Source organism: Varroa jacobsoni, unplaced genomic scaffold (genome assembly GCF_002532875.2).
Source record: "Varroa jacobsoni isolate VJ856 unplaced genomic scaffold, vjacob_1.0 scaffold_628, whole genome shotgun sequence".
NCBI classification, from domain to species: domain Eukaryota; kingdom Metazoa; phylum Arthropoda; class Arachnida; order Mesostigmata; family Varroidae; genus Varroa; species Varroa jacobsoni.
The window spans coordinates 185257-207576 of NW_019213530.1; the positions used below are offsets into that span (position 1 = coordinate 185257).

The 22320-nt window shown below is 39.0% G+C and overlaps 1 protein-coding gene and 1 long non-coding RNA gene across 3 annotated transcripts in view; both read left to right on the top strand.

Annotated features, from left to right (window-relative positions):
- LOC147753239 (uncharacterized) overlaps positions 1-1237 on the top strand; it is a 9384-nt gene extending 8147 nt beyond the window's left edge. Inside the window, exon 5 of the long non-coding RNA XR_015311824.1 lies at positions 113-1237. This is a non-coding gene — a long non-coding RNA (uncharacterized LOC147753239). The remainder of the gene's footprint in view (positions 1-112) is intronic.
- Positions 1238-12831: 11594 nt separating this feature from the next.
- Positions 12832-21469, top strand: LOC111262120 (uncharacterized). Of its 2 annotated transcripts, XM_086968963.1 has the most exons (8): positions 12832-13314; positions 14632-14713; positions 17083-17293; positions 17771-18268; positions 18431-18544; positions 19088-19180; positions 19657-19898; positions 20108-21469. In XM_086968963.1, coding segments are annotated over exons 2-7 (993 nt in total). In that variant the 5' UTR covers positions 12832-13314; positions 14632-14711; the 3' UTR covers positions 19732-19898; positions 20108-21469. The 2 variants fall into 2 exon arrangements, with proteins under 2 accessions (XP_086825089.1, XP_086825088.1); XM_086968962.1 differs by lacking the exons at positions 12832-13314; positions 14632-14713 and adding an exon at positions 16446-16500.
- The last annotated feature ends 851 nt before the right edge of the window (positions 21470-22320 follow it).

Sequence of the window (22320 nt, forward strand, 5' to 3'; positions counted from 1 at the left end):
AATCAAAACTGGGATATGTTAGCGCTAGTGGGCGCCAGTATTGCTATTACTAGTGCGCTTAATGTCGAAATGATCTTAAACAAATTTTTCTTAAACTCAATCATATTTCTAGATGGTACTCGATGACACGCATCTACATTGAAGTTGTACGTACCATGAGCTGAACGTCGAATATATCTTTCGTGCTCTTTGCCACTTCGAGCCAACGATAGATCCTTCAGAGTTTCTTCATCAGTCCTTCAGAGTTTCATAAACCTTATTAAAGCGAAAAGTGTGAGACCTAATGTGGCAAAAATCACGAGGCGTCCACTGAGCAACCGAGCAATCTGGTTGGGTTGCTGACCCAAAGGCCTACATGCAGGCAGCACTGAGCCCGTTCAAATGCAAACAGAGTTCAAATACTACAGGCAACGTATCCGCTGCTTAAAGATTAAGTGGCTATCAACTCAATCATAATGTAAGCCTTCTAAGGAAAGGCTCTTCGTATGCAGTATGCCATATATTTTAGTTGACTGAAGATTATAGCTTTGCCTACTTGCCGATTTGATCATCTTCTTTCTAGCTTAAAATGTAATTTGGTGATTTCTCGGCCCATTGTTGTGATTCCAGAATGAGAAATATATACTGGCAATACTTATTAAGGGCCAAATAAGGGGCTAACCATTGTGTTAAACTTCTTCATTAAGAAGCACTTTCCTCTACAACAATCGCGTCTGAAGTGTTTAAGCTCTTCAATTGATTCGCTGCATAAATCTTTAGGTTTACAAAAAAAAAGTAAGTTTTTGTCTCTCGATCTGCAAATGATTAGAACGTTTTGCCTATTTAGCGATCCAATATATAACAGGTACTTAAGGTTAGCGTAATATAGGCTCAAAACAAAGAGACATATGTTTACCCTTACCTTATCCGGCATGTCATGTATACTGAAGATACACAAAGTAATCGATATAAATTGCATTCAGATATTACTAGCGCTAAGTCAGGAATAATTTATACGGCCTACTGATTTACACACTGCGCAGTAATACCTTGAAGTTACGTCGTTCCGATTGCGAGGTTTTTCCCACATAAAAAACGGCGAAGTCCGCATTTCTGCAGAAATAATAGACGTTTCAGTTAACGTCATAATGTCCAGATTTGACAGACCCTGTGAGTCGAACCACTTCGTTCTGACAATGTTTACATGCTCATTAATTTTTATGAACGACGAATAAACATCACCTATTTAATAACATTTTTTAACATGTATTTATTATATTATTTAGGACAAATTTCCCATAGATAGTCCCAATCAATGTTTCTAGACCCATCGTACTTCAGTGACTTTATGAATATGGTTTGAAGTTCACTAAAATGACGATTTGGACCAAATGCGGAAAGAAGAAATCTTACGAAAAGAAAAAGGATTAATCGAAAAGTAAGGGTTAATTACAAGTATCTTTTTAAATGAACGAGCTAATAGGTCAATTAAGTGACGTAGTTCCACACAGGACGCACGTAATTGCTAACCATGCCTCTCTGGACGACAGATATATATATACTACTGCAATATTCTGTGGTCGTTGAGGACGGCCTCATATACAGGGTTACCCTTTGGACCTTAGTGAAGGAATGGGTCAAGGGGTACGAACTCGCCGCGGAGCGAGTGCTGTCGGAAAATTGGGTAGTGCCTCACATAGAGATGTTTCTAAAGGGGACAACCTACATGCCGCGTAACGTTGAGGACACCACAGGCGTTACCAAGGATAGTCTCAGTGAAAAGTTATGAAGTTAGAAACGCGCAATTTCCGTGTGCCAACCCAAAGCAGCCCAATGTATCTATTCGTCGTTGCATTGGCAGTGCCCATCATTGGAAGCACGAGGATACGACGGCAACGATTCGCGAGCCGTAGCTGGCGGCTCGCAGAATTTGCATTTGGGAAGGATTGCGGTGCTATTCCGGATAAATGATGAAAAATGAGCGTTCCAGGGGCCGGTAAAGGATTAGTGCTGTTATACCAAGCAAGCAATTCTAGCGCTGTTCGTTTACAGAAAGCATGGTAAATTAGCGAGAAGGGAAATTAATTTGAGCGCGTGAACAAATCCGTCAGTGCGAATTCAAGCGGGAACGAAATTTAACGGCAGAGGTTAACGGCGTAAAGCCTTCATGGATTCAGTGCTTAGTTCTTTTGTTACGAATTTGAAATCCTTTTAATTTGGAGTTCGACTCGCACCGGCTGCTCTACGCCAAGGTAACCGAACGAGCCTTGCGTCTGAAAATGTCAACCTGTAACTTCGTTAGTCCGCTTCGGAGGCAACTGAGCGCCGTTGGGTTACAATCTAGGCGCCACCATTTCCCCAGATTATGTTCAACCTGGGCCTTCGGAATGACAGATTGCTTCGGTTTGTATGACCTGCCAAGGGCACATATTGTACAGCTTGTATGCTATATGTATTTAATGCTATTGCAAAAGAGAAGCTCTGCTGTTTCACTATTACCAGCAAAGGTAAATAGGGCAGTGGAACTGCTTTGGTTTTTTTTTTTTTTTTTGTTAAACACTAATGCCGCGCAGGAGCCTATTGTCCTGGAAAATACTGAGTTAATTAATAGGGGTAGACTATATAGCTCATTTCAGCGTTCCTGCGGCAGCTGGAGAACTTCTGCCTGTGTCATAAGTTATTTCGTTTGCGCTTGCTGATATTGTGTTACACTTGGGCGACCAGTTAACAAAAGGTTAGGGAGAGAAGTTCGGGCTTAACCGATATGAGTACCGATTGTGTTCCACGGATCTGTTTTAAGGTACGAATCAACAAAATTCGTACCGATATATAACAATTTCAAAAGAAAGCCAATGCTGTGATTCATACGTCTAACTCGAATCATCATGACTCCGATGGCAGCTACACTTATAGTTGAAAGACAAGCTGCTGAGTCCTCGTTTGCCATTATTAGAGAACTGCGATGTGGTCTGATTCAATAACATGCGTCGCCATGTCGCTTTCTGTTGTAAATGTTTTTTACCGTAGTATTTATCTAATATGATAACTTGATATTACCTATAGCACCTATCACTTTCAGCACGAAATATGAAGGACTAAACCTCAAGAAATATAGTATTTGGATAGACCCTCAAAATCTAGGATTCATGCACCTCACCCCAACCCGCGGTGTGCGAGTCCGATGCGCTTGGAAACCAACTAGAACAATAGATGATTTCGAAAGTTTTAGTTCCTAACATCAAACTGAAATGAAAGCGGAGAACTGGGCTATTTTTACGAAACTATTCACTGAGGGTGAGCATTTCAACTTAGAGTGTCTGTGCCGCCGGGAAATCCCGATGTTGATAGCTTGAGAGCTCTTTTTAAATTAGGACCAGGGTTTTGCATATGAAATGCTTCATAATTTTGAAGGACAAAAGTGAAAATATGCATAAACGTCACAAACACTATCTCAAGGACTACAGCATCACTGGCGGTTTTGTACCGAGATTAGAAGTCAATTATACATAGAAGCAAAACGCAATAGGATAATGAAAGACTAAAAAATGGTGGACTTTTTATCACACACCTATAAAAAGTTTATCCTTTTTAAGGATATACGTTCAGTTCAACAATACGTTTTATATAAAAGGTTCGATGCATAAGACCCAGAGTCATCCATCATGTCGTATAAATAAAGCTGGAAGCAAAAGCGGTAGTAGCTGTTGTTGCTACGGTTTCATACTGGAGTTCTGATCGTCAGTCCTGAGCCTTACATTTTTGGTTAGCTAGGATAATCAAATTCTATCTGAGTGCTCAATCCAAATCAAACTGGTTAAGTTTAACATAGAGAAATAGTTTCATGGCTTCTAATACATAGAACTATAAGGTACTATGTTGAGTGTTTATTTTTGCCCTCACTGTTACTAAATCGTTACTACGCGCCACTTTATCCAACCTTCGAATGTTTTAAATTTAGCTGGTTCAGAGAATAATGATGAAAAAAACCAGTGGGAATGAAAGAAGTGATTCTGAATTGTTTACAACACTAACGGTTTAAAAACGGCTACTGATTGTCTAAATTTTATAAGATTCAACGCTCACGTGCAGTTGGTCCTTTAACCAAGAGGCAGCGAGTCCTTCTCATGCTACTTCACCACCTAAAATACAAATGAATTGATATCTAAATATATGGTACCTACAATAAAGATTGTGTCGGATGCATAATTTACGCGGCTACGTGTACGACTACGATTAAATGTTTGTTTTCGGTTTGTAGGGACAGCAAGTAAATGGTCTTGACAAAGTGTGTGCGCCTACTCTCACAGATTCTTTTTGTCTCGTTTTGTAAGGTATGCATTTCAAATTTCACTATTTTCGACAAAAACGTAGATATTCTAAAAGGTCAAGGTAGTACAAGCACATTGCTTGAGCGGGTCTCGATTGATTATGGTCCGATCTGGCAACTGACATCGACCTTGAATTCCAGCCGCTGGGTGCGTTTCATTATTTATTCATTAAAATAGGTGCACAACGATCACGCAGCTGCCCAAACTAGATTTATATCTAAAACAAAAAAGGATAAATTACGTTAGAGATTATCGAACGGCAGCGGCATAGCAGGCGAACGCGGTGTGTTTTCATATTTGAGTTGGAGGATAGCCATGAGAAAGACGTTTATTTAATAACGTTGTTAAATACTTCAGCAGTGTCGGCCTTGTTTTGTTGCCTTCGAATTATGTTGATCGACAAATAACATGTTTCATCAGTTTGTAGAGCATTTTAGGGCACTCGCTCATAATGCGGATATGGCATGCAACTGAACAAAAGCGCGTCATGCCGAAAAAAATAAACGCTTTGGACGACTATTTAGTAAGGCTTACTGCTCATCGAGCATGATGCTTGAAGCTTCTTCATGGACGCAGAAGCGTAGTTATGTCAAATAAAGCTTGTGATTTCTCAGCCTACCGATTCGGTTAAGCGGGGTGCTTCTTACAGTAAACTTTGCTATAGAATAAAACTAAGATCTGTATGGATTTATATAGATATGGATTTCTACCGAATCATCGAACGATCAAAACAGCGCTTGCTATGCAAAAATGAGTGAAAGATACTTTGCAGTGAATATCTCTACGACGGTCCATTCAGTTACTTACCGCACTGCTAAACTAGATGAGAAGGAAAAAGTATTGGATTTATGTAATGTTTGATTAAAAAACGAGATGCAGCTTGGATTAAAGATGTGTATTGAGTTTCATAGTAACAAATAGGTACAAATATAACACCCTTTAGAAGTGTATCAACCTCGAAACCAATTAGGTGTTTCTCACGAGCTGACTGTATCTGGGCAAGCTTTTTTAATACGTACACTCTTATTGGATAACATACTTCACAGGTGAAATATCATTCTATTTGTAGGCATTAAGAAGAAACGAACACTATTTAGGTGAAATTGATGGCGTATTTGAAGAATTCGGTCATTTGCGACTCGGTGCCAAGCTTAGGTGGCTGGCGGATGGTCTCATCTTTGTAGCATAAATCCACTTATTATTTTTGGCACCCCGATACTGGAAGAATAATTTCGAAAAAAAAAAGTTTTGCATTGCTTCGAAATTTTATGGTAAAACATATGTGTTTGTATCGTAAAATGGTTGAAAAGGATAATTGATAGGCTAGAAATGTATTAAAAATGGGTGAACCCTGTTATCTCTAAGTATAATTTTGTAGCAAGGTGATAGCTCGAATTTTTGTCTAATTTCGCAAAGTGAAATTTCACCTGCTGAAGTTAAACCCTAGCTTCTTACGTCACCAAATCATATTTATGATATGAAAAAACTGAAGTTAAAATTATGAGATGATATAGTACAGCGAGGGGGGACTAAACGGTCGTCCAGAAGACGATAATATTCCTGTGGTGATGTCCTGATTGTGCTCCGGTCCAGTAGGACATAAAGGATACTGATTAATGTTCTTCAATGAAAACCTTTAACCTTGCTTTTCATTTATTGTTGTTAGCGAAGTCTAAAACAACTCGCTAATGGCACTAACATCTGCCCGGTTGGCCTAGATGTCCTGATGACTACGGAATTCGTCATTTTCGATGCCGGAAACCCCTGTTAACAGAACGGCCTAACAGCATATGACGAAACATCTTCATTAGTGTTTTAGCGTCAGATATTTGTAATTGTATATCGATTCTGATCGAGCTCGTAGCACCTTCAGCTTCTATTTTTGCGCATCCAAGCGCACGAGAACCTCCAACGCCTGAAATTCTATAAGACTACCCTTTTATTGTATGTGTATATGAGACCACGAACTTATAAAAAAATAACTGCTGTTCTGAAGCGCAGATTCGAAGAAACGCATTCCGAGTCAAAAACTTCAAGAACTAGAGACCATAGAATTGTCATAGACAGCGAACAGAGTGTGTATAGAATGGTGTATTTATTTTCCAAAGTATTTTCCCAGTCCCGTATAGATATAAGTTTCTCGCGCACAAACAGCGGACAGCATCCATAGGAAGAGTGCTACTTCGATAAACATCAGTGCTTAGGAGTTAGACATTGTGGGAAAAATGCTGGTCCAAAAAGATTATAAACAATTATGTCGATTATCACTAATTTATCATACACGCCGCGTTATATATTGATGTCGTTTAATATATTTTCCCCATAAATCTGCTCATATGTGTACCTGCCGTTACATTACTACCCTCGTTTTGCTAATCAGCAATACTCGATTTATTCGAAAAAAGCAAGCAAAACTCTAAAGGATCTTATTAGCAATGATCTCAGCCGTAGATCTATGGATTTCACAATTTTGCTGTTTGCAGACCTCTGCGACCAACGCTAACCGTACTGGAATAGTATAATTTGTGCAAATCTAAAACGCGCACTGCTGGCAGTAAATAGTATAGTACGCTAGATAAACGTTATGTTAATGCCGGGGGTACTTTTCCTCTTGGCGACACCGCACCGTAGAACAACGAAAACACGCTTTAGTGAGCGGGTACGCCGTAGGACACGTGGAGGGGTCAACCGGTACAGTGCGTTTCAAGTGGAAACTAAATCGAAAAGACAGTTATTTCAAAGCAAATGCTTTCATTTTTATCATTCGTCCATTGATTGGTTCACATAGTACTATATAATTTATCTGAAATACTAGCATCCATTATGGACAGAATAAAGGTCTATAAGAAAAGAGATACGTTCATTTATCAAGTTCTTGACTTGAATGTCCTCGAGGGGCAGGCTTCTGGTTCAAGGGGACCAGCGGCGTTGCTTTAAGCCTCGTCAACGACGCATACTACACAGCCTCCGTACCAATAAAGGAAGTTATTTTATTGTTGTATAATCCAGCCCTCACTGCGCTCTCGGGTCACGCTAGTTTCCGCGTAGGAAACAACGTGTCTGTAAGGCCCTGACTGCCTAATCTTACCAGTATTTCGGTTAAGTTCATCCCAATGAGTAGAGCTTGCACTGGCGCAATTAAGGTTTGCGTAAAAAATCATATTTCTCACTAGGTACATTTTTAGCTTAGTACTGAGCCAAAAACATAAAACAAATATACGTTCACTCTCTCATTTAGGAGGTAAAATAATTTAGTCCTAAGCTAAATGTCCTGCTGGACGTAGAGTCGGGGGTCAATGTAAACTGAAACGGAGCTAGTGAACCATTAACTGAAGACGTCTACCATTATTGATAGTCTTCAAATAGAAACCTAACAAAAGCTGTTATACTGTATTCACAATAACTGAAAATTAAACGTACGATAATGAAAAAACATTTAAATAATTACAGCTACACGACATCTCCTATTGCACTGATATAGCGTTTTTTCCCCCCTGTTTTAATAGAGCCCTGTTGAACACTACCGAAGAACCTAAAGGCCGTAAGAAAACTAACTTGTGCCCAAATAGGCCACTATACCAAGATTTATAAAGTATTACGTCAGGCAGCTGGCGTCGAACCACGCTAGGTCTACGCTTGATTTTGAACCTTTAGTTAACGAATGCGCTACAATTACATAATCGCAGGAACGACTTTTACATTTAATGCATTATGTAAACGGTTTTCTAGCGTTCGTGTGTCACTCATTGGAATATAATGTGGAGATAGGGATTTTTGTGACCAGCGGACTTTTTAGGAGCGGCCATTGTCTTTTACAGTGGCAATATATAAGCAAAATAATTAAAATTTAGACATTCGAGTGTTAAGTGAACGACGTTGATCTGTGTAAGGCACTGACAAGTTTTGTATCAAGCCATTTTTTTTTTTTTTTTTTTTATAAAGACAGAGTCCTTCTTAGCAAGATGTTTTTTAATAGTTTAATCAATATTTAATATTAAACAGGTTAAAACATGTATAGTATAGGATATAAAAGTACGTTTCTATAGGCGATGTCTCGGACTTCCTTACAGATGCTTCGTTATAGCGTCTCGATTGCTGCCTGCGCTGAGTATCAAACGCGACTTGCTATTTATATATTAAATTGCAACTTACCTCCCCCATCGAACTTTCGCATGCCAGTATCCTTATGGTTCTCAGAAAGGCCTTGAAACGCTTCCAGAATCGATGGACGTAGCCGTATGCGCGGGGATCTGTCGTTATTGCAGTGTTCTTTGTTACAGCCTAAGGTGCGTCTGTAGCGGTAAGCTTTCCTAATGCGCCATCTTCTTTGCTGCTATGGCCGCTGTTCACCATGTGCGGCAACTAGATTACCGTAATTACTAATTACAATTCCAACTGCCTCGATAAATACGTCTGTGAGGATACATCCTGCAAATGCTTCACAGGGCTTGTGACAACAGAGCCTATTAGGGTTACAGTCAACTAGAACCCTGGCTGAATCATAGGTCGCGCCCATCGGCCTTATACCTTTTACTTGCTGTCGTTTCTGCATGTTTTTTCGATATCATGTATAGTATTATAACTTCCGGTATCTACTGCGGTTTTTAAGGCTTAATTATGTAAAATAAAGCAATTACTGTCCGTGACTCGACGGCCCTGTGACGGGGCCTGCAGCGACAAAGCCGTTTCGGGGTCCTCTGATTTTACTAAATTGCATACGGTGGCGAGAGTGGCAGTGACATGAACGTGTCGCTATGTGGGAAGTCAAGGAACGAGGAGGTAAAAAGTTCAAACGAGGGGGTCAAAACGCATTCAGAGGGATCGACTACATTTGCTATCGACCAGCTAATCATCTAATATTTGCCCACCGTTCCGATGGTCGAAAACGAACGAACACTTAGGGTGTCCCTAGGTGAAGCACGTGGGGGGGAAGCGCTTTGCGCCAGGACCGTTTGGTGATTTAAGAGAGTCCTAGTATTCAAATTATGAACAATAGTACCCCCATTTTATAGTAGCGATTCTATAGTTTGCCTATTTATAGGCATGAACGATGTTTGTAGCACACGCTTTCATAGCGGTATTGATGATTTTGTTTAACTAATAGAGTTAGTTATTTACTGTAGCCCTATCTAAAGACATAAAATGCGATTCCAGGATCTGTACAATCCAGATGCTTATTTTATCATTGATTGCGGATGATATGAGAATTTTAAAAGACCGTCATATGAGGTTACCTTTTTCAAATAATGCATATTCATCTGTACACGATTCTAATGTGTAAGCTTGATTTAGCAAGTATATACTTTCAGTCTGGCCGTCTTTCAAACGGGTAAATAGAAATACACCCAAAAAAATGTTCATTTTCAGCGCGAAAAAGGATCCAATGCCGTAGTTTTCGTACCTAACAACTGTTGTCATACGGTCTCATCTAGTAGAAATCATCTAGTAGTCAATTCTATGCAAATGTACCCTGTCTCGCACTGGCAGCATGCGGCGTCTTTTGCTGACACTCCTCGTAAGCGACTTTGCGTAGACAAATACTGTTTGACCTTCATCGAAAAACTTCACTGGCATACTCTTGTCACACTCCACGCCCTAATTAATCCTTTTTAGGCTGCGAGATTGATTGCAACAATGGTTAGGTTTCAAGGTTGGAACTGTAACGATAACATTATATGAGCTTGCCAGTAATGATCACCCGCTAGGATTCATCGTGTTCTTGGAACACTTTCAACGTACTTCTGGTCAAGGAGAAAGCTGTTAATCCTTACGAATGAAGATGGCGTGAAATGGCGTTGTTCGCTGCAAGTTGATGACGCTAGGGGCTCGACAATGAGAGACTCGTACCTCGTTCCGTTGGCCGCGGAGACAAGGTTTTCTCGCTGTTGTTGTATTGTAAACAATAGTAGAGTCATTGTGCGGATTATTGCGTTTCGGAAGTAAGCCCGTAGCCAGAATTGGTTGGCAGTTCAAATGTCGCGGGCTGTCCACCGACTGTAATGATTGATCGTTCGCAAAGTTCTAGCTATGGTGATGTTTTCCTTTTCACTGCATCTCTTCAGAATCTCTCGACTACCAATTTCGGTTTCGTTGATATATCCAAAGTGATTCGTAATCTCCACGAACACCAAGGATTACAGGGTCCATGCTTATATGAGTTAAACGGGCATTGTTGACTTTGGGGATGATACGCGTCGAATAGCGGTATTAAGACGCAGTGTAAATGCCCTGCACCGTTTTATCGTTGCTACGTTTCAGTAATCGACTGTTTTCCACTAGTATTATCATTACTATTACTACTGCTGCTGTTGCTGCTGCTACTACTACTACTACTAATTTCGGCCAGTTACGTAGAAAAAATGGCCGAACCCTTTTAAATAGAAGCACAACAGAGTTTTTTTTTTTTCTACTGGCACCGATATTTGTACAGAATATAACAACATTTTTTCATAATACCGCTTTCAACCAGTGTTCTATAGAAATCCATCTGTGAGGAAGCGTGCAACCCATACAGGTGTCGTGCTGAGTAGAGTGAGATCACAAATCGATATCTAATTCAATACCTTCGCTTCTTAGCAGTTTGTGGCTGGTCGATCATAGCCTATAAACGAAGCGGGCTCTGTACCATCGTCCTCGTTGTGGGCATCGAAACGGTAGCATCGAAGTGTTTATGTCAATGGAGTGAAGAAATCAGTGAATGTATTTGACCGCTTTATTTTCATTAGGAAAATAAACGAAGTATTTATTATTAATAAATTTTTATTAATAAGTGGTCAACATCGCACTTGATTTAGCACATCGATCTTGATTTAGCTTTTTGCACCACGATTCGTATGGTGCGTAATAGGATGAATTAATTTATTTTTGTGTACATATTTTTATAACCTAGCGGATTCGATAATTTACCTGATAATGTCTAGCAGACAAAAATCGTATTTTTTGAAAATATTCACGGGCACGTTATTGATTGATGGATGCAGAAGTATTGCCAATAACAACGGCTCTAGACATCACGAGATTCGATTGGAAGCAGGCTACGTCTAGCGCTAACCGTGGCATGTGCATTAGGCAAATTAAAGGAACTCTTCCCTCGTCTGTGGTCCATAGAGCCACGAAATGCGAGCTGCGAAAGGTATTTTCTATTATAACAGACTAGTAATTTTTGCATTTTTCACCTAACGACTTGATCAAAGCCGAAATTCTAGCGAGGGATGTAGGGCAATGGGGGCATGCTGCTCGCCTCAGGTGGGTTTGGCACCGTTGACCCTTTACCTATACCCCGAAGTGTAGATGAAACAATACGGCTTATACCACAATACCGGCCACAGTTTATTTCATACGAATGTTGAGTGATACGAATGTCAAGTGAGAGAAACTGTATGTATCGTTTTGTGTGACGCCACATATGGATTTCGTGGAGGCAGAGCCTTAAAAGGACGAATAGACTCGATAAATATAAGTTTTACTCTAATGAGCCAGCGGTGGACCTCGCGATTCGTATGGTTTGGTACAGAGCCCGATTTTCTAACAAGTTGTCTATCCAGGAATAATTACGAAGTTCGACGATGTAATCAGTCGAGAAAACCGATAAGCCAGGCCACTGTCGTGCAATAATATGTTCCACTTCCGTTACGCCGACATTATCCGCTACTTGGGATTTGCCCTAAATTTGGTAAAATTCGGAATGTAAATATACGAAATAATGCATTTAATAAAAAAGATGCACATACACATATTTTATACATGTAAATGGCAAATCTCGTAAGCTTGCGACAGCGCGCATTTACTGGATGTGACAATTTATATAGGTTAAATTTGGCACGTATACTTAATTTGGCACGGTCCCTGAAGGCGCGGACAGGGCGGTAATCGTGATATTGATTAAGAACAAAAATTCATTTAAAATTCTTTTCGAAAGATTTGCATTTTTTCAATATATTTGCTTGAATTTTTAAAGTAATACTTAACAGGACATAAGGCTTGTCCAACTTGCAGGAGTGGCGTGGCCTAACAACACTACTATGGTTTATTTCGTTCATTTTCGTTTAGAATTGCTTAGGCTCTAGATGGAGCGCTTCATTTTATTATTAACAAATTGTAAATCTTTTAAATGCACTATTCTCTGTTAACATCATAGTGTTTTACACTAAAAAGTTCCATAAACAGGCCAGTCTGACTAGACGCATTCAATAGTAACGCGACCTAACCTGGCCAACAGGACCCTAACGAATTACCGTATCGAACAGATTTAGGATGTAAAAGATAACATAACATAAATCAGTTCGATTAGAGGCGATTAGGCTGTTTTGAACCATTGAAAGGAAACTTGTTGTAGACGATAACTGTTTCTTACGTACTGAATCTTGAACTGTGTAAACACCCGTTTACACGTTATAGTTAATAAATGAGCAAAGCCTTGTGATATGAAGCATTGTGTACATGGCGTTTGCAATAAATTGTTAATAAATCAATAGTGATTGAACTGAAAACGGCTAATTAGGTGATATTTCTTTTATGTGTCAACAGAGAAGTCCCTGATGATCATCTTCGTCCAATGCAACCGCTATTCGTTTCGACCGTAGCTTTAATTTGGAGCATAAAGTGCTCATAGGCACATCTCTACAGCAGGACCAAGTAGACTGTGTATTGAAATGGCCCCGTCGTCGTGCAGAAATAACGTGTTTTCCTATTGAACTCTGAGACATGTAATCGAGTAGGTTCAAATTCAGGCATAGACAATGGACATAATAGGTTCTTTACTATTACGAGATACTCGTCAGAAATGAAACCCGCTATCGCAAGTTCTTCAAGAGATGAACCGTTCTCATAAATCGTTGGCACAGCAATCAAAAACACGTAGTTTGGTTGATCGAAGACAACGCCAGACCTCATCGTCATGCTTCACTTACTTCCTGAACGAAGCAAAGAAAAAACAAAAAAAACGTCGGCCTCAAGCCGCTTAATTTCCCTAAGTATGTGTTATTACATGTCTTAAAACGGGCAACTGGTAAGTAAACACATTTCACTTATGATGATCTACTTCGAGAAATCATAGAAAGAAAACATACATATGGGAACCTGAACGGCAAATATAAGCGTTTGTGTGTAGAGAATTAATTAAAAAACTCTCATTGTTAGGCCAATTATTAAAAAATATTTAATTTCAAAGTCCGCTGGACCTGCTTGTAACAGCTTGATAACTAACGATTCATTGCCACACTTGTATCTTAAAATTGTTTATTCCGAATTATGATAAAAATGCTGATCGTTTAGAGTAGAAATAATGAAACCAATCGAAATATGGGCTCACCATAAAAAACCTTGCACACACCTAAAATTCTACAAAAAATCATTAAAAATTGCAAATTATCGGTGCGACGGTTAGCTCGAAAAGAAAAGGCAATAAATATATAATAGAAATAGGCAGTCAAGAAATCTGAACGTTTTCGCCTCGATCGAAACCGGTCCGTTTGCCCGTTGCCACAACTTGTAGCTCGAAAACGGACCTCGAGTTCTTACATTTAACTGCTATTGTAGAGCATTTCGTCCTGATCACTTTTCCTTTAAGTAGCCTTACGCTTTCTCTAATCACGAACGTTGGATGGGGGCTTGCTCATTAAACTTTAGGTTGCGATGCTTAAGTATCGTGCTTTAAGTTCAGGTCTATTTGGTCCTGAGTCCATCATACGGTGAAAAGTATAAAAGGAAACTTTAGCTGAACATGTCATCAGTCAGAAAAGCGACTGAAAAATTACTCTAAACATTAAAGATAGTATTCTTAATGAGAGACAATATTATTTTAACTGAATAGTATGCTAATATGAAGTTGGAGTTTACCCTGTTAGGTACAATGTTTCAAATGAGGAAAAGGGTTTGGCGATACGAGTATTACTTAGCCTTTCAGTTCAGAGCAAAGTTGGTCATTTGCAGCTGCAGTAAACGGCCGCTAATCATTGTATCAAACGGCAAAAACCCAACAAGAAACAATATGTGTCTATCCGGGGTATCCTACCTAAAAAGTCTAGATATCTTCGTTGTTAAATATACGCCATACAAAAGGTCCTGATTAACATAAGCACGTGATCCACTATGCGGCTTAGATCCTGAACAAGCTATCTTATTTGTTTTTCCATTCCGAATTCGAGCATTTTTCGTCGTTCACTATGACCGGGTGGCGAATTGAGTGATAGATGCACATAGGGCATATGCATAAACTGTTTACTTAAAAAATTTGTACAGTTATATTTCATTGTTAATTTTAAGATGTTGTTTTTTTTGAGGATCGTAAAATCACCTGTTGATAAATGGAAAGGTCTTTTTTCAGGTCGCTTAAGTTAGCACCGACTTCAGTTTTCAACGACGTGGGTCGCTCAGCGATTTTTCGTGCAGCGATGACGTTATCATATGTAAGTCTTGGAATTATGCCTCTACATCAGGTCCCGAGCCGATTGTAAAGCACATTTACTAACCTTTAATTAAATTTTCAATAAGCAGTGCGGACTTTCTCGCCAACGTAAGGATGAATTTGTCGTTGTATTAGTAGGGATGTACTTCGTAGAATTGTACATCTACTGAAGCGTTTTCTATGTTCAAAACTTTAAACAAAAACGCGTTAGTCAAACAGTATTATTCGGATAGATCGGTTGAGAATTTCCATTTTTTCCCATAAACACTTTTATGAGTGACCTAGTATAACCAAATAATTATAATAGAACCCTTTGAATAGATTGTAAATAGGATCACAGTGGAAAGCCGTATCTGTACCGTACAATGAAAAGATGCCTAGTATAGGCAGCGATAAATGCTTTTAATCTGAGATACCTCTATACGTGGTGGGTAAATCTTTAACAGATCACAAATTTTTCCTACCCGATCTCAGTGGAGTGGCTTACGGAACAACTAAAGCGCACCATTCTGCGCAACGGGTACGAAATAGTTCATTTTCCGAAAAACACGGCACGTACAATTTTTCCCGTAACACCCTTCCGATGCTAAATAATACAATTGCGAGTGCGCTAAGAACCGTTTACGTATCTGCCTGGTTCAGGACAGTGCATGAAATAAAGCGTGGAAGCCGGGTATTCATCTAGATGAACTTATTCTACTGAGTAAACCAAAAATAACAGAATAATTTCGAAAAAGTGCCTTGACGGTTAAAACTAAAATGAACAAAAAAAAAAAACAATTCGATTGCAGTCGTCCGAAGACATATAGTACTATACTATACTACGTAGTATACCTCTAATACAGTAATATAAAAATAGCATTAGGGTGTCCTGGTTGCAAATGCGTGATACAAAATTGCTCTAATACCAAGAGGTATAATAAGGTGTTAAGATAGGCTATTGATTAGAGCGCCGCTATGGCCCAGGCTAATATAATGCTTTAGGACAGAGACAGCTGTGGCCACCTTTTCATTAGATTTGAAATGTAGTTAGCAAATTCATGCAGTGTCCTAGTTGCATGTACAATACTTTAGCTGGCTTCACCATTAGCTTGTCAGTTAACATTAAAAGACAACTAGCAGTTAGCTAAAGACAGATAAAACGCAAAGGCATCGCACTACGACATAGAGCATGAGTCTAGAATACTCCTGTGCTACGTTCATATAATAGAACTGGCTTTCGTCCTGCTAATGGCCTCAAACTGCCTGCACGCACGTGATGATATATATTGAACTAGGTTCTGTAATCGTTTTGTCAGTGTTGGGCATGTTGGAGTTGTCCTAGGGTGTCAGGGAAATCCGTCTGCGAACTCTTGGAAAACTCTGTTCACACACACATTCTACAATTGTCACATGTAATACCTGTTACTTATAAAATTAACCTGTCGAATTGCACCCAGTTAACGTTAGAAAGCTTAAATTTCTATAGTTCGATCAGGTTTAGATGGAAAGTTTGAAACAGTTATTTACTAGACTAGAAATACACAGGACGGCTAGCAGTAGCAGGCCCTTAGACAGGCGCATGCGCACCTAATTTTAGTTGTCAATTTTTGCCGCACAGTATAGTTTTTCGAGGCCTAACCCATTGATTATATGTCAGACATTAGAACCTACCGAAAACAATTACGACTTAAGAGAACTAACAACAATAATATTTCAAACGAATTCTATCTATTCATTTTCAACGACGCAGTGTGTTAAAGAAATGGCAAAAAGCGGCGGTGACTATATGGTGAATGAAGCCGAATCGTGCGTACAAATTAAGCAATCAATTGTTGAAGCGTGCTGAATCAGGACTTCTTTGATTTGCATAATACTTTGGGGTTTATAATGCTAACCCATATGAGCCTAGTTTACTAGGCCTAGGGAGTTGTATGGTGAAACTGAAAAACTTAACTCTCTACTATAAAATAATATGAGAGATCGTGGAAAATTGTATAGGGGATTTTAAGGAGTTGGCCACTCTACGAATTTTCTGGGTTTATGTGATCCCGCCAAATTTAAAATCATAATTAGACTTAACATGTATATATATATATATATGTATATAGAAAAACTCAGTGGAAGTAAGGGATCTATTGTGAAAATTATGAGTACTAAATATGAAGGGAGGAGGAAAAAGGCTGAGTGCTAATAGAACCCGTGCAGTCCAGACCATAGGCCTATCGTAATAATAACGATGATTGCTTGCCTAGGAAGCTGTTCCAATTAAAATAATTATCGTAGCTTTATTTAGAATCACTGAATATTCATGGAAGTTACAGTAAAAATCGGATAATTATAAATTTCATATATGATAGTATCAGAACAAGAATAATATGCGTTTTCTAGGCTGGAATATGCCGGTGCATATAAAGACTCTGAGAGCTGCTCTCGGCTGCTGGAAGAGAGTGTTGCTGAACAGAAGATTCGCGCGTTGCAGCGAGAACTGAAACTACAAAGCGCCCTCTCGGCCAGCCTTAAAAAACGTGTTACGGATCTGGAAATCGAGCTTACACAAGCGCAAGAAAAATTATTTTATCATAAAGCACCTTCTAATGCGGTAAGCTTTTTCGTGTTTTTTGCTGGCGTTTTACAGATTTATTGTATTGTATGCAAGTTAGAAGGCACTCTATTTTCAAATATTCTCTTGTGGCTCCGCAGAATAACAAGCTGTTGAACAGCTATTGACGCCTGATGTTTATACTTTTTTAAACTAGGCTACCTAAACCGGTCTGGAAGCCCTGGATATTACTACAGCCATAAAATTTTGGGTATTAAGTTTTCTGAAATATTGATAATAGTAGCTACTAATCCTTGTTATATTGGGGGCACTTTTCTCTGTCGGCCTCGTGTAGTGTTTGGTTTTGACAACGGAAAAGCTCGTAGAAATTTAACCGCTGTAATACTAGAATCAAGAGATATATTCTTGAGGTAAGCTATTAATTAGAGCATCAAGGCAAAAGGGAGACAAGGCTAAGTGCAAATACGAACCTATAAGAAGCATTACTTTTACGCTCTTGAAAACAAACATTTTCAGGAACTTTGGCAACAGCTAATCACTCACCGGACGTTGGTAAAGGACCTTGAGGATCGCTGCGAGCGACTACGCAAAGAAGCAAAAAGAGTTCAGGAGAAACGCGCCGGCCAAGAACCTTTAGTCGATGACTTTAGGCACCGGTACCTTATAAGCTGTGGTAGCTCAGCAACGAATCTCGCGAGTACAAGTAGTACTTCAATCAGAAACGAAACGGAGAGTGTTGGGCAGGCGAATCTCTATGATAAAATTGAGCAGCTAGAAAAACAACTAGCCAACAAAGAGGCCGAAATAAAGGAGTTCCGAGAAGAACTTCTCGAAGGAGCCGAACTCCTGCAGAAGGCGAAGGACAAAAACGAGGAGCTAAGGATAAAGGTAGAACAACTCGAAAACGAAATACGAACGCGAACGGTGGATAACTCGAAGGTTGTTGCAGTTAACCTGAAGCTTCACAAACGTATTGATCGTCTTGAGAGTCACCTCCAAGAACTGCTAACGAAGGCTGGTAGTTCGTTTCTTTATGCAAAATAGTATTTCATTATATCTGTTAATGTAGACATTCTTACATTTAACAGTCGTTGCTATTGCTTATCTGTTGTAACATGTTCTTCTATGGATCATTCTACTGGACAGCTTTCAAAGTAATTTTCTGTGTATTTTTAGCTGGAAGGTGAGAAGGAACGAAACGCGTTCCTGGCAAATGAACTTGAAACCTCTGAAATAGAGCATCGGAGTGATGTGAGCCGCTTAAAGAGCCAGTTGCACCAGGCAATCAAAGTAAGTGGCTGGAAAATAACGCAAACGTTTGTTTTTATTGTCGCTTCTATGGTTTGTCATGAAATCATTAGGCGCGCTGTTGCTTCTGGCTTTTATTAAAATCTATCTTAAGGCTGCTGTTAAAATCTATTAAAACAATTCTGTAACATGGTATTTCCAGTCATCAAAGATTTACTTATGGGTATTTTTGCATGGGGCGCGGCAAGAATCAATTTAGTGACGAAAAATGTTTTCTTTGGAAAAGAGGAGGGAACTGTACATAATTACCTTCCATTAGGCAACGACGTGGACACAGATATAACTGTGATATTCCACCGGTTTCTATATGACCAGAGACTTGCTGTGGAACGTCGGTAGTATTATTAGCATATCTCTCTCACAGTCCCTTGCGGAAGGGAATAAAAGGAACGCGACATATTGAATATTATTGGCACAGTCTAACATAAAATACGAGCAGTCAGGCCATCATATAACCGTCGATTTTGTTTACACGTGACGTAATTCTTGTGTGTACTCAGTACTTAATCATATTTATTTCACCAGGGACTAGAATCGCTAAGCGATAAACAGCGGTCGGGGACCTCCATCAGGAGTGGTCTCTCCCATTTACTTGCGAAGCTGCGTCCGCAGTCGAAGGTACGTATATGATGTACTCTGTTTTAGAAAATTTCGTTTTTACCGACCACAGATGGAACACACTCGGTTGATGGAACACAGGTTCTTACTTCGCTTTATTCCGCGGCTCGTATATTGTCACATACCCTGACCACCTTTCAGGGTCGCTTAGAGCGACTGTCGCTTCTAAATTCTGGTGTTATTATGGAAGGTGTTATTACCCCAAAATGTTATATAACATATATTATTAACATATATATTAATAAAGAACCTTCAAAGAAAAATAACTAAACTCAGTTTGTGTCAGCTGGATCGCGGCGTTATTAGGTAGTGTCGGGAAAAATTTTTGCAGGCCGAACCGGCATCTATTTGCTATCTCTATCCCTGCTAATATATTCATCTACGACTCTTAGCCAAACCTAACTGGGTTCGAGCAAATCATTGTGTAATTATACGATGAAGATTGAGAATTCGAGTTACAATTTCGGCTTTTGCAGAGTCAAAGTTGTGCGACCCCTCTGGTGAATCGCCCATATCGACGGCCCGAGCATTCATCTAAGCAGAAGCGATGAGAGTTCTCATGACAGTGATTGGCTGTCACTATTTTTGGCCAAAAGAATCTAGTTGACAACCTCAGATTTCGAGGGCTCCATTGCGGAGATGTGGGCCAGAACCTGTTCTACTTCTGACGGAGTTTTTTTTAAATTGTTGTCAGATATAATCCCAGCAATTTGATGTTGTAAGTGTGGAAAGGCTACGCCATGCATGCTACTGACTATTCCTCAGAAAAGAGTGGTCTACCACTTCATTATACATCAGTATTATGTCTTTCTTTATTAAAGGATCAGTCTTAATCATTCTTCCTTTGCACGTATGCACATAGATACTAAATATGGTCTAAGCTATCGTTTCTAAACCTGTTATATTTGGTGATCATTTTGTATTTAGATGGGCAAAGAAGAAAAGATATTGTCACCAAAAAGACCAGTAAACTTCAAAGAAGAATGAGAAAGGGTGATCAGTTGGTAAGCAAGGGTGAATCAGAAAGATCTACATTTCACTTCGAGGAACATAGTAATTCAAATATATTTATAATGTATATATATATATATATATGTTTGAATTATTAAGAAATATATATATATATATATATATATAATATAAATAAATAAATAAAAATATTATTAATTTATATAAAATATGAAAACGTACATAATCACACTAATCAGAGACATGCTTTTCCAGCTAATCTCTGTGGTATGAATTTTTCGAATGGGTTTTTTTCTTTTGGAACGTGCTTGCAATGCTATAGTCTCAACTTTATAGGTCTGGAAGATATCAAGTTCATTAACGATCTTGAGGCCCATTTTGAAGATGTTACAGGGTAGTCACTATTTTATAACATGTAAGTCTGTCGGGGCAGCTAATGTGCTTAGACCTGGATAAATAAAGAAGAGATAACAATTATACTAAAAAGACAATTAACTTGAAAACGGATGCAAGATAATTTCGAATGAACCGCAAAGCCCAACAAAACTGCCGTCTATACTCCAAAGCCAGATTAAAAATTAACAATTCTCGGGGATTTAGATTCGGCTGACTTAAGTTTAACGCCGGCACTGCTGAAAACAACTTTCTATCGGCTACGTATGACACGCCGTTCTTTTTGTTCTATGAGTTTTAAATAGCGCATTTTGTACGCCGTTGGTCCGGGGACAGCATAGTGAGATCTGTGGCAACTTAATGTGAAAATTCATACGTCAGCCTTGTATTGAACGAGGCACGAGGGGTTTTGAGGCAAGGGGGTTACGCAATAATGCGGATGGGACTAATTGCTAGTATGACAGAGGTGTTTCACCTCATTATTTCTAAGAAAGAAACATTATTTCAGAATATATTTTTTTTATATATTTCAGAATTTATTTTATTTTGAATGAGAGTTTATTTTGATTGGCGTTACCTTTGCAGTATTGGTTTCAGTAACAACTTTGCTATGAAAAAAATTTGCCATAATATATTACATGCCAATTGCAACTAATTCAGAGCTAATCCAACATTTTGCATTTGTTTAGAAAGTATCATCCACAGCGATTTTTGACTATTTTTTGTTAACACCCACTTTTGACCTTAAAAACGGCCTCATGCAAAAAAAGGCGAGCTACCTTAACTCTTTTAAGGTCACTGAACTCAGAGCAACGAGTTGTTGTGACTGGGATAGTGGGGCATAAAGATAGATTTGATTGGTTTCATCGGAGACTTTGACCACGCTTTCTGCTTTCCCTAATAAAAGATGTGTATTTCTATCCGGAAGGGTGTACTATGTTACGGTTTGTTATTACATCCAAACTTACGCATTTGATATTTATTCTTCACGGAACAAACTCTTGGATTTTAAATGTGGCTTGAATTACTCTATTTTTTTTTAATACGAAGTCTCTAGTACACCTAGTAATTGATTTTTACTAGACTAGAAAAACATATCGTATGCTTACGTCCGTACAACCCACAAATGTCACTAACGCTATCCATTCTGTTGTGTTATATTATTGCCATGATTTTGTATGATTCGCAAGAATATTTATTGCTATTATTATAGCAAAAAAAGATTAGGGAAAAATAGGATCTCTACTAACCAACAACGACGAAAAACGTAAGTCGTACAGTCAATGGGGGCCAACAACATTCAACGTTGGGTGAATACCTCTATAATAATTCGGATATATTTATGTCCTATTTATTAAACATTTTCCATTATGATACATACGGGCGCAATATACCGAGTATTTCATGCTAAGGCGCCCAAAAACAATTCATATAACGATTATTATTATTAACGAGAAAATAACAGTTGAGAATTGATGCTGAGGACCATAAGCTCAGTGTGACACATACGCATAGAGAGGAACCAGAGCGACGCCATTCGGATTATAGCAAGAAGACATTAGCAGAGAGAGATTTTGCGATGCAGCATTACGTGCTGGGAAGCTACGGTGCGGGAAAGCAGTAACTTAGACATGGTAAGTTACGTATCGTCTCACATCGCAGTTTTTTCATTTCTGTGATGGAACCAGAGGTCCTGATATAGCCGCAGAAAGCATTCAATTAGGACGCTTCAAGTGGAATTTGTACCAGAGTCAATAATAATAATAATAATGATAATA

Coding starts and splice junctions, on each gene's coding strand:
- LOC111262120 (XM_086968962.1), top strand. CDS start 16,457: ATGGCAAAAAGCGGCGGTGACTATATGGTGAATGAAGCCGAATC. Junction 16,501..17,082: donor ATGGTGAATGAAGCCGAATC/GTGCGTACAAAT, acceptor TGCGTTTTCTAG/GCTGGAATATGCCGGTGCAT. Junction 19,181..19,656: donor AGCTGCGTCCGCAGTCGAAG/GTACGTATATGA, acceptor CGGCTTTTGCAG/AGTCAAAGTTGTGCGACCCC.